This window comes from Thermobia domestica, chromosome 13, assembly GCF_964235325.1.
Source record: "Thermobia domestica chromosome 13, izTheDome1.hap1.1, whole genome shotgun sequence".
NCBI classification, from domain to species: domain Eukaryota; kingdom Metazoa; phylum Arthropoda; class Insecta; order Zygentoma; family Lepismatidae; genus Thermobia; species Thermobia domestica.
This window is the reverse complement of record NC_137466.1, coordinates 167,013,690-167,026,559: the sequence shown is the minus strand read 5'-3', so window position 1 is coordinate 167,026,559 and position 12,870 is coordinate 167,013,690. Positions and strand designations below refer to the sequence as shown.

Below are 12,870 nucleotides of genomic sequence, written 5' to 3'. Positions count from 1 at the left end.
TTCATGTCATATTTATTATACATATGTTGTTGCATGCTAGAGTAAGATACCCAATCTGAAAGAAAAGAAAGAAAACTCCAACTTAGTCACGTGAGGAACTTCTGATCATTAAGAATAATGTAGTTGTCAATCTCAATAAAAAAGTAATTGTCAATAACTCTGATGCAATTTAATAGAATGATTGACAAAAGTACTTTCATCGATTAATCTACGATTACGATAAAATATTTTATGAATACTTCACTTTTCAACTGTCTTTTCATGCACATAACGATATCATAATCTCTCGTCATATTTATTAGAATATTCACATGGGCAGAAATAACAGATGAAAGTTGGAAGAAAAATGCTGAGGAAAAAGGAATATTGTTTCCAATTCTATTACTTAACTCTTCAAAACAGTGGTCTACCAGGACGGGTCCAGAACCTCCTTGAACATAGGAGCAGGCATGGAAATAAATTAGACATGCTTTCGACCCCTGACCATTCTCTTTATACTGACTGCTAACTTCAAATTGAGATATGAACTATCTAATTTTCGTATCTGTAAAATTTAATACTTCTACATAAATTAATTTCTAAACATTACTTCGTGCTATTGAAATGTATCCCCAAGTGCATCATTTCTAAAGACCAAACAAATGAAAACCTAGTTAATCAAAATAGTGGACGACTGCAACAAAAAACATTTTTGCCATTATTCAGCCAAATATTGGATTCCGTGGCAAAGAAACTGGAGTATGCAATGCTAAGTCCTCAACCGCACTTGCACCCCCGACCATCAGGGAAGATCTTTCTTTTTCAAGAAGTCCTGAAAATGTCCGAAGAGATTGTATTTGGTGGGAGAGATATCAGAAGAATACAATGGAACACGAAGACTTTCATACCGTAACTAGTGGAGTATCTGCAGAGTCCCTTAAGTGACATGTTTGCGTGAACTGTCCTGCAACATGAGGACACTATATCTTTTGAACACTTTTGGATTGTTGCGGGAATAGTAACGGTGAATTTCATGGAGTTCAGCATTGCAACGATCCCAATTGCAGTTTCGTCTAGACGAAGAAAGACATGACGAATCAACCCTATCAGAGATCACTATGCCAGCAATTACACTAGGGGTTTTGGAATCCATCATGGACTTTAATCGAGATCCAGCCACTCCTGATCGATTTCAATTATCGTAGTAGATCCATCTGTCATCAATAGTAACAATCCGATGGAGGGAATTTCCTTAGTTCTTCCTTACACTCAGAAAACTTCACATCTCTACTGTGATCCTTGTTCGCCATCGTCCATTCACGTTGTGGCTATGAGTCTAACTTTTTCACTTTATTGTAAGGAGCCTATGTACGACATGGAATGGTGTATGTATAATTCGTCTAAAATCGCACAAACATTTTCCCAAAGATCCGATTCCATGCTGTTCATGAGAAGATTGTCCATGGGGCCCACGGGATCGTTATTCGATGCCCACGGGGCTCATTTTACAATGCTATGTCACCGGAGAGAAATTTGACAAATCTATGGCGAGTGGTGCGTTCATTTGCCATTGCTGGCTCAAGTACATTGCTAATGTTTATTGTGGCTTCCTTTCTATGCAAAATGTCCCTTTAAATTCGTGACGGGAAAATGTGTATTCTTCATGGTGCACTGTTATTCGACCCTGTTGAACAACGCACGGACTTTTGACTTTCTGCCTGCTTGCTCCAACCTGTTTGCTGGATGTGACGTTTGGATGTGGAGTGCTGGATGCTGGATGTGGAGTTTGTGACGTTTCAGGGGTGACCTCAGTTCATCCCTATGTTGTGTTGCTGAGGTGAGTTTCTCACCAGACGTGAAAGCAGACAAATAGTGCGCACAAACTTAATAATAATAAATCCAACTAGTGCTTCCTTTTGTAATGTTATCGTTTATTATTATACAATACATCCCTAGTTTTGTTACACCCTGGAATGAAAAATATTTTCAATACACCTGGCAATAGATAGATTGTAGTTTTTCAAAACTGAAGTTAAGAAATGGAATGAAAATAAGTTATATTTTATATAACTTCAAGAGAAAAAAGGAGTATGACATTTCATATGGATCTTATAACTTTTATACTATAGGGCTGTTCAGCTGCATGCAGAGAGTTATTTTAGCTACGTGTTCCTGCTGAAACAAGAGTGAGCCAAGAGGTAGTTGAAGAAAAATATATGTGTTTTCTGTTAAAGCGTATTACGATTTCCGTTCTGAAGCTTGTACCTAGGTATAACATTTCTGTATAATTTAATATCAAGCTACTTATTTTATTTTTTAAATAAAAATTCGACTATAAAAGTTTTGCTATACTGTTGGATGTTTTAAAATTTTACAAAATAATTTTCACCACATATTGTACACTTTTCCATCCTTTGGAACCAGCCTTCAAAGAAATCCTGGCATGTTTCGTGAGGGATCTGGCAAAGCGAATCGCCTTCAGCCTTTACGTCTTCTTCGCCCCTAAAACACCTTCTTGAAGTCTGTTCTTCACCTGAGAGAACAGCGAGAAGTCGCAGGAGCGAGATTAGGACTATAGGGTGAGTGCTCTAACAGTTTTGCTCGTTCTGGTCAAATACTTGGAGCAAATTTTGGAGCAGTGGGATGGATCGTTCTTCAGGTGAAGAAATCACTTATCTATTATTGAGTTTGGGTGTAGCTTCTTGAGAGCATCGACAACTTTAGGCAGGTATTCTCGGTATACTACGTCCTTGTGACTCTCTTTTGAGTTTCCAACACGACTCACTGTAAAATATCTCTCACACTAAGAAATACAACTGCCTTCTCTTCTTCACTGATCTGGATTTTCAGACAGCTACAAAATCACCTTAACTTCGAACACCCACACCTTGCTCTGAGCCTTAGTTGGAACGTTATAATAGTGAAGCTAAGTGTTGACACCTGTTAGAATACTTTTCTTATAGGGAGAATTTCGTTTTTCAAACTTTTCCATCATTTCATGGAACAATGAAATTACGACTTAATGCGGCTCAATGGGTATAAAGCTTTCTAACTTGAATGTGATCTCGCAGAATGGGACGACCTACTGGTACATTAATACAAGGACACCTCTATTTGATATTAGGTAACACGTCTATCTGTTGTTTCAAGTATTTGTTGCAAAGCAATATTTTCAGTCACAAACGAGGACAATCTACCTGACTTTCGAGCTTTCCTCCAGGCAAAAATGTCCTCTCTGAAACTCTCGGTACCACCTAAATATTATACAATTACGGCATCCTTCTCCAACGCAAGAAACCACATATTCTTTGTTAAACAAGGTTCAACCCAAAAGTCTAATCAAAACTGTTAAACTAGGCAAAAGTACAGTGGACACAACCCTACTCACCATATATTCCTCTTGCCGATTATTTTCTCTTTCCTAAATAGAAATGTGCCTGAAAAGAACGCCATTTTCGATCAGTGCAAGACATTCAGAGTGCCGTAACAAAATACTTCACAACATCCTCAAAACCATCTTTTCTACAGATCATGAATAAGTTGAGGGAACGTGGAAAGAAGTGCAACGGTCAAGGAACTTATTTTGAAAAATAAAAGTAAATCATGTCCATATCATAATTTATCTGCGTTTCATTACAGTTGTCTCAAGACTTTTGGGTAACACTTTTATGTTTCACCAGGCTGGGAAGGTTTATGCTAATTCCTTTTAGTTCCGCGGACGACGGGTACATACTCATTGAAAAATGTTTTGAACAGTTCTTATAATTTTAGCACGGGTTAGATCTTCGAACTCGGATTGTGAAAAATTATTAATCCTTCTCGAAAGGATGGAATAATTTTATGGGTGGGAAATATTGTACGTTTTGATACTTGGAGATGTTCGCCAGATTATTCATATAGCATATTGACAGAATAAGTGCTCTTGTCGGCTCGGCTTGTTGAAATAATACGAAGAGACTTGCATTTTTCCTTGAGGGGACGCGCGCTCGACTTATGTCTCCGCCACTGCTCTCCCGTATCTCTGCCATTCGTTTGTATTTAATTGCTATGACTATGTAACAACTGAAATTGTAGAAAGAAATATCACAGAACTTAAGAATATTTTTTCACAAACCCTAAATGACATCATGAACATTGACATTGCTGGTCATGCGAAACCCGTCGGAAAAGTATCCGACCACGGTTTCGAAAAGCCAATACACTCACCTAACGTTTTCTTTGTCCTAATCTTCAAATTAGATATATCCTGCTTCCAGCACCGAGTTTGGTAGCTTTTCTACTCGGCCTAAAACTATTCATCGGGAAGTGCTACGAGAGAGTCCTCGCGTTACACTAGATCTCCTTTTAGGTGCGAAAGCGAGTTCTTTTCTGGTATGAGGCTATACCTGGATAACAGAAAGCTTGGCGACACCTTCAAATCTTGTGCTGTTGTGAAAAGGAAAACCACACGAGCTGCATAAATGGACTCATTTTCCTGGTGCATTCGTCGGGCTTTGAAGTCCACAGATCTGATCATTTCGGACATAGTAAAGTCTGAAGAGTATGACAGGGAAAGTCTGAAGAGAAGTCCTTTGTGTCTGTATGTCTTTCCTGTACGTGCTCATGTTGCACATTGCCTCGACAATCAAAGAACACAATCAACATTAGTTTGATTTTGCTATGCACCTGGTGATCTTATCTTGGTCTTCGTGAGTTGTCGTGAGCCGTATATACTCTTCACTCTGGCATGCCGTCAGTTAATAAGTTTACTCGTCTTATCACACATGCGGCGAGTCGAAACTTTAAGACGCTTTCCCTCCGCTATTTTTGATTATTGCGTTCTATCAGTTTTTAATATTAACACTTTAAATGTGCACTATTACCTCGCGAAAGATGGTCTCGAAATTCATTTATCGTAGTCTGTTTTCTTCTTGTTAGTGAAAAACCTTAGACCTAATATGTTAGTCTTACCTATAGAATTCTGAAAATTCCAAACGATAGTGACTCCTTTAAAGAACCATATTCTTTTAAGCCGATCAATAAACTTTGCAATTTTATCTAAAGGGAAGGAATCACCTTTAGTCGTACCAAAAACCGACCGAGCAAGTAAGAGCAAAATCAATGTGCCTATGTTCATTTTTTCTTAAAGGAATTTCACAATAGAACAAGCATGCTTCTTCTGTTATGGTAAAACAGAAAGTAAACCATATATATCACAAAAAATCGATCGAAACATAAAAGTTGTTTTTATGAGAAAAAATATCCTTTTTCATTGTTTTTGTCATAAAGTTACGAAAGCTTGTTCTACAGATTCTTTGCTATTTAGAAATGGTATCGTTCCCATGGGATTTTCAGGCTAAAGTTTTTTGTTGTCACATACTCATATAAACATACAGAATTATGCTGCCAAGAAAAACGTCGTGTAAAACTTTTTTTTTTAAAAAAAAAGATCAGAAACAAATATAAAACCTTACTGCAAAATACACAGAAAAATCCCATTAATATTGTTTGTAAAGCTCTATGGGAATTGTATATGCTTACGACAGCTATGATAAAAACATTACGTAGGAAATCCAAACAGTACCCCACTTCAGATAATTATATGGAAGTCTTAATGTCCATGCCTTAAAGGTTGTAATAATAATAATAATAATAATAATAATAATAATAATAATAATAATAATAATAATAATAATAATAATAATAATAATAATAATAATAATAATAGAACCTTTAATACACAAGGAATACAAGCCCAATTTTGGTTATCTCGGACATATTTCATATGTAGGATTTCTACCTGAAGCTGCTTAAAAGATTTTTGTCTAAATATTGTAAATAATTTTCTTTTTTAATTAAAAACTGTGTTCACTTTTCCATATATTTAATCGGAATGTGCAAATTTTATGTCTCTTTCTCTCACAACTTTGGTAATTGAGCTATGAATGCCAGATATACGAGGCGGCCCCAAAGATGACCTATATTTCTTGAGAAAAAAACATAACTTTGTTGTTGTTTTTAATAAAACTTTGTTTCAAATACAACCTTAATCACCCTCAAAGTACTCTCCATTAGTACTAATGCACTCGTCCAAACATTGCATTGTTGGAAGCGCCTTGCAAATTTGTCCAAACATTCCATTGTTGGATGCACCTTGCAAATTCGTCGTCATGCTACATATAAATAATGTTTATTAAGTTCTTTGATTGAAGCTGAATGATTTTGGTACAAGTAGGAAAAAAGAAAAGGAACCTCTTGGTTTTCTTATACTAAGCTTTTCAATAATATTGGTTACAAAAATTGAATAACGAGTTTTCTTTGAAGGATACTTTAGAATAAATTTCTACTGCTTATTTTCTACATTAGTAAGAATAACCTATGGTTTATTGCAAAATATTTGAAATAGCGAAAACGTAGATGGAAAGAGATGAACACACATGTTTCGTAATCTATAATTCTCATTAAATTATCCAATTTCCTCAATAGCCAGATTAATCCAATTCTTAACTGTTTCTCTCCTTCTCCTAGAAGCTAAAGGCGTTAACATGGAAAAATCTTTAGTCAAATCCAAATAATAATAATAATAATAATAATAATAATAATAATAATAATAATAATAATAATAATAATAATAATAATAATAATAATAATAATAATAATAGGAAGAAGAACAAACTGAAATATTTCAGTCAGATAGTAACAAGTAGACAGAAAATGACTCTTCAACATTAATATCAAAATGTGTTCGACAAACAGATGCAAATTCCTAGCATTTAACTGACTGTGTGTGTCTACTTGTTCTCGAAAAAAAAAGAAGCACCTTATCTTATCAGAGAAAAAATTCAATTAAAATGCCATTTATTTTCTTGTTAAGTAATCAATAATTTGTTTACAATTATGATAAATGACTGTATGTATTGCATAATACCAGTATTATCATGATGTGGTTAGATAACATTAAAACATATCAATTAGTTTCCATGAACTAGTTTTCTGTGCTCCTGGTATCAATCATGAAACCTGAATGAGTGCCTGGACTGAATCCTAATTTCTTATGAGACCTTATCTCAAATATAGGCTTCTAGTATTGTTTTTTCATCGTATAACAGGAACCAAATAATTAGTAAGTACTATTATTAACACTTCTCGTTTGCATTTATTATTAAGGAAATACAGTCAAACCTGGACAAGTGGGATTACCAATTTAACCCCACTCATCGAGTTTCTTAATTAGCAGGTTGAAATAACCAATGTCTCAATTATAATGTTGAAGAATAAGATTTCCAGTAATAGAGAGGTTTCTCAGGTATACAGGTCCCATTTATACAGGTTTGACTGAAGACGTTAACTGTTGCTATTTTAAGGATTATTTAAATGCTTTTCTTGCCATCGGTAGGTTAGATTTCAGTTTAGCATTGCATTCAGAAATATTGCTACATAAGACGTGCACTCATAGCTTAACGTAGCATCCAAAACACATGAGCTCCTATCGTGAATCGAACCCGGGTCTTCCATACCAAAGGCAGCTTTTCTTGTCATGTCCAGTAGCGTATCCAAAGGAGAATTTTTGAGAGGATATTTTTATCCTATAATTATAATTATAATTATTATCCTCATAAATCTAGACGAAATAATATCATTTAACAACTGTCAAGTTTTAGCAAAAGTAAATAAATACCCCCCACTACTTATTCTTGAGGTATCTATTAGTATAACAACTCGAATAAAGCGAGGGACAATATTTATATTATAACTGCAGAGAAGCAAACTTTTATAGCAATTTACCATCATCTGAATAACTTTACAGTGGAAAGCTCAGGTAATATTGTTAATAGTATAGTTAGCTAAGTGTATGCAACATTAACAGTAGTTTTAATAACAGACTACCAAAGAGAGATACAAATAAACTTCAATACAATGTCTCTGGGTAAATAGATGGCTGCAGAATTTCAGAAATAGAAAAAGGTTCTACAGAATGAACAGCAGGATGAAAGCGCTAAAATAGTATCGCATAGAATGGTAAAGAAATTATGCCAGCAATTCAAGTACAAATAGGTTTAACAACATGAAACAAGTTTGTTCAAAAATTAACAAATGTTTTGGAAAAATTTCTGCAAGAAAACCATTACTACGGTGCAAGTAACGGATTATGAAGGAAAAACATGTCAACATGTGTACGATGTGACAAATGTATTTCCGCATTATTTTGAAACCACTTTTATTTGATCTGATTTGATTTGGTTTTGAGTTTAGTATCCCGCTTAGCAACGAGATTATGTGAGCTGTAGACTAGCTTAACGTGGGATCCGAACCATATGAACTCCAATCGAGAATCGAACCAGGATCCCTCACGCCAAAGGCGCGTACGCTTAGCCATGAGGGAACTCAAAACAGCATATAGTAAATATACAAACATTACTACTGAAAATGTACGAGATGCTAATGTTGGTAATCCTTTCATACCAAGGACTGATGTTTTCAAAGTAATTAAACACCTTAAACCTTGCACATCAATTGGCTAGGATTACATTCCAAATTAGACAATCAAAACAATTGCCAACAATTTGCACCAATCCTTACAGACATAGTTAATATTTCTTTACGAATATAGGTATCTTTCTAAAACAGTGAAAAAGGACCATTGTAGTAACAATATTTAAAGGGGGAGGCAAAAGGAATCATAGTAGTTATATACCAGTTACCATTCTACATTCCATTGGGAAAATATTCCAAACAATAATTTATGAATATTTGTAATTTCAGTTTAAATCCCTTACAATAGACCAACAACGTGGATTTGTGAAAAATAAGTAGATAATAACAAACTAAATAGAGACTTCTGAATATGTATTGGAAGCGTTATTCAAAAAAAAAAAACGAACAGTTAATGTGATACGTATAGGCCTGTCAAAAGCATTTGATATGGTACAACATAATTTATTATTACAAAAATTATCTTTTCTAGGCTTATCGCCATTCTCTGTATCATGGTTTAAAAGCTTTGTAAGCAATGTAACTTTTAATGTCAAGTTAATAATGTTTTATAACGCAAAGGACATGTTTTAAAGGGTATTCCTCAAGGATCAGCCTTAGGACCATTATTATTCACAGTTTTTGTTAATAGTATCATGAAAACTTCAAATATCTAAATATTTTGTCATATGCAAACGATGTAAAACTTTTTAAAATTGTGACCAATGTAAATGACGTAACATGCATTCGGAAGGCATTAGATGGAATCTAGAAATGGGCTTGTGATAATCGAATGAGCATCAATAGTAGTAAAACTAAACATATGTGCAACAAGGAAATTCATTACATAATAATTTAATATACCATAAATACTAATCCTACAGAAAAGGTAAAATTTATTACGGATCTTATATAAAATTTGACTTGTAACTCACCTTCAACCATTATGTGATTGATATTATTAAACATATGAACGTAGTAATTGAAAATTTAGTTAGAAACTGGTCAAATTTCAAGAACTTCAGCACGTAAGAGTATATAAAACACCTGTGAGACATTAACTTGAATTTGCAAGTGCAATATGGTTAAATATCAAGAAAAAAAATAATGAAAAAAAAATAGAAAAAGTTCAGAAATCGTTTACAAAATATGTACTTCTGTTTACACTTACACGAATATTATTGTGACTTTGAGCAATAATTAGAATTCTTTGATCCAGATATTTTATTACAAAAAGGGAACAACGACCCTTATTTTTTTTAGACTTTGTTTTAGAAAATAAACTGTATAGCCAGTGATAGTAAAAAAATATCATTCAGAGTGTCATCCAAGCGAACAAGGAAAACAACAATGGTACAAAGCACTGTTTTATAAGTATCTTGCTTAGTACTTTTAGAGATCACGACTATGCTAAACATTTGTTTTATTTCTGATGTTTTAGACTAATGTAACCAACAACTTGTATTTGATTCTCTTTTATACATTGTTATATTTATATTTTAATACCAGACAAATTTAGTCCAGATGATTAGAGATATTTTAAGGGTTTTATTGCATTTTATTTTACTTTATACGACTCAGTTTTTTTCACTATGAAGTTTTACTATGGCACTCTGTACGGTACTTAAGAATTAATTTTATACTTTATACTGGTATTAGGTACAAATGTATTTTATAACTTTGTAAATAACAGTGTTCCCGTACTTGGTTAAGACTATTCTTAGCACTATAAATACGTAATTAAATTAAATTAAATTAGGTGTAATAATAATAATAATAATAATAATAATTATTATTATTATTATTATTATTATTATTATTATTATTATTATTATTATTATTATTATTATTATTATTAAATTGCTGTAGAAATGTCGAAATCTACTGACTTATTGCCTTAAGCACTTAACACGCCCTCAGTGTTCCGCCTCTTGAAGGCAACCGAGATGTCACAACTCGTTCAATCTCGACACTAACTTTCCCAAAGGTTCAGGCTGTTGGACTTACTAGTTGAAATGAATAAAACGTCGATAGGATGCTGTGCAACTACATTTACCTATATTTACAATATACTTGTATTTGAAGCGTCCATCATCATTTTGAGTGTACCATTGTATTAAGAGGGTAGAGAGTTGGCATTACGTGTTTTAATGTTCCCTGCTGTATGTCGTTGTGCCATAGGTAAGGTTGCCATATTTTTTGATCCAAAATACGGACAAGCCTTAAAATGACGACCCATCAAAGATACGGTACCCAAACACAGAATAAATAATTTGAAATTTCGTACCTAAAAGTCACCTTTTTACGTTTTCACATATTTTTTTTTTTAACTGTAATACTTAAAACAGAACTGGAAACTAACATGTTTTATTTTTCATTAACACAAATATAATAAATCATGCCATTAAATTACGTATATTAAATCTAACCAAAAGACTCCTGGAATGGAAAAATAAGACACTTTTTAAAAACATAACGTACTTTATTAATAGTAACTAAAAATATAAGTTATATGATGAAAACACAACTCTTTTCGCCCGAGATTTTAGCAATTCCCGACTCGGAAATTTTCGGACAGCTCCAAAAATACGGACATTTTCGTATTTCAAGCTTTGTACATACGGACACGGACCCAAAAATACAAACAGTCCGTACAAAATACGAACATATGGCAACCCTAGTCATAGGGATTCATTAGATGAATTCATCCACCTTTGCTCACCTGGTTCTCAATAACTCTTACTTCAGATATTCCAGAGAGAGTGTTAAAGCCGAAGTACGCGATGATCATAGAACGTCTCTAAAGAGTGGGATGACGAGATCTGAAAACCACGTGTTCAACACTTACATGCTAATATTCAACAACTGACAACTTGCATTCAACTTTGGAAATGCATTTTGAATAATTCAATTTCAATATGCAAAAAATCAAAGTCACTATGTAAAAATGTCAAGACTAGAGCATACAATCTGAATGAGACACTCTTAAAGGTCATGATACTCGTATCAGGACTTTGGTTTTAAGAAATAGATTCTTAAGACAGCAATTAAGGCATTTTTCATTAAGCGATGGAGAATGGACGTGATTAGTTGAGACGTGTTCCACCCAAAGTTTGTCTCAACCTGTCACAAATAAACCATGTAGCATAATTTCTTAATCTACAAGAACTTTTCTTAACAGGAATCATTTGAGGCTGTACGATTATTTCCATCTAACTATTGGGGGCCGCGGTGGCTCAGTGGTAGAATGTTCACCTCTGGTGCTAGAGGTTCCGGGTTCGATCCAGCCTCCGCCAAGTGAACTTTGTGGTGGACAAACACCGTGTGCGTGGATTTTCTCGGGGTTCTCCCGTTTCCTCCAACTTTCTTCATTCCACCATTTTATTATTCATCTCTCATCATCACCGTCTCCTTTAGCCTAGCCGGCATAGCCGTGGGACGGTAAAACTCAATAATTTCATTTCATTTTCCATCTAACTATTGAGAGTTTGAAGATCCAGATTTAATGTTTAATGTAAGATCAAGAATTTATGTTTCATTGCTTAACCACAAGTGGGTGAAATTATAGGATCGTATACTTCGTATACTTTCGATTTGCAGAAACGATTATGCTGCTACGTCCTGAGATGGTGCTGCTGCGTCCAACGGCCACAATGTTACAACAACAACTGCCAGTCACGATGAAGTTTCATCGATGAAGATGTCAGTGTTGCCAACAAAAATATATTTTATTAGCAGTGCCTAAAATCATACACATACATATATATCTACAAAAATTTCTTTATGAATGATTCTTTCATGTGGGTAATATTCATATAATCACATCCTGTATATGGAAAATATCCATTGTGATGGATATATGCATTCAAAGTCAGAAAGCAAACAACTCTAATTTATATGTAATTGTTGTGTTTATATATATATGATTAATAAATGATAACATCTGTAATTATATAAACATATTATTTGTTTCAGAGATGGCTTCGGACGATGTATGTGATGTCAACGACCTTGTAAAGAGGTTTGGATGGCCAGATTATCTGGTATTTGTTTTGATGTTAGTCTTTTCAGCATCAATTGGTATATTTTATGGGTTTTTCCGCAAAGAACAGAAAACATCGAATGATTTTTTAGTTGGTGGGAACAAGATGTCAATCATCCCAATGGCAATATCTCTTACTTCCAGGTGAGTTTTGTGACACAAATCGTTGTTTTTAATGCTAGTGTATTAAATATTAATAAACTAAATCAAAAATCAATTATCTTAATCACTGTGAAAGAGCATGGGTGAATAAGTATAGTGAAATTAAATGAAGAACTGTAAAAGCTAAACCTATTATATATATTTTTCCTGCTTCATTGATCATATTTTCAATAGAAATAAGAAATTGTTCTATTGAAATACGGACTAAGTTTTGGAGGGTAAACTTACAGCTTTTT

At 33.9% G+C, this 12,870-nt stretch overlaps 1 protein-coding gene across 5 annotated transcripts in view; it reads left to right on the top strand.

Moving 5' to 3' along the window:
• LOC145668710 (sodium-coupled monocarboxylate transporter 1-like) overlaps positions 1-12,870 on the top strand; it is a 136,310-nt gene that overhangs the window by 62,178 nt on the left and 61,262 nt on the right. For 3 of the 5 annotated variants that reach the window (XM_081736813.1, XM_081736810.1, XM_081736811.1), the window contains exon 3: positions 12,406-12,616. In XM_081736813.1, coding sequence (XP_081592939.1) covers positions 12,408-12,616 — 209 coding nt within the window. In that variant the 5' untranslated portion in view covers positions 12,406-12,407. Of the gene's footprint in view, positions 1-6,946; positions 7,082-12,405; positions 12,617-12,870 lie in introns of those variants that run through there. The other 2 variants (XM_081736812.1, XM_081736814.1) reach the window with 2 other exon arrangements.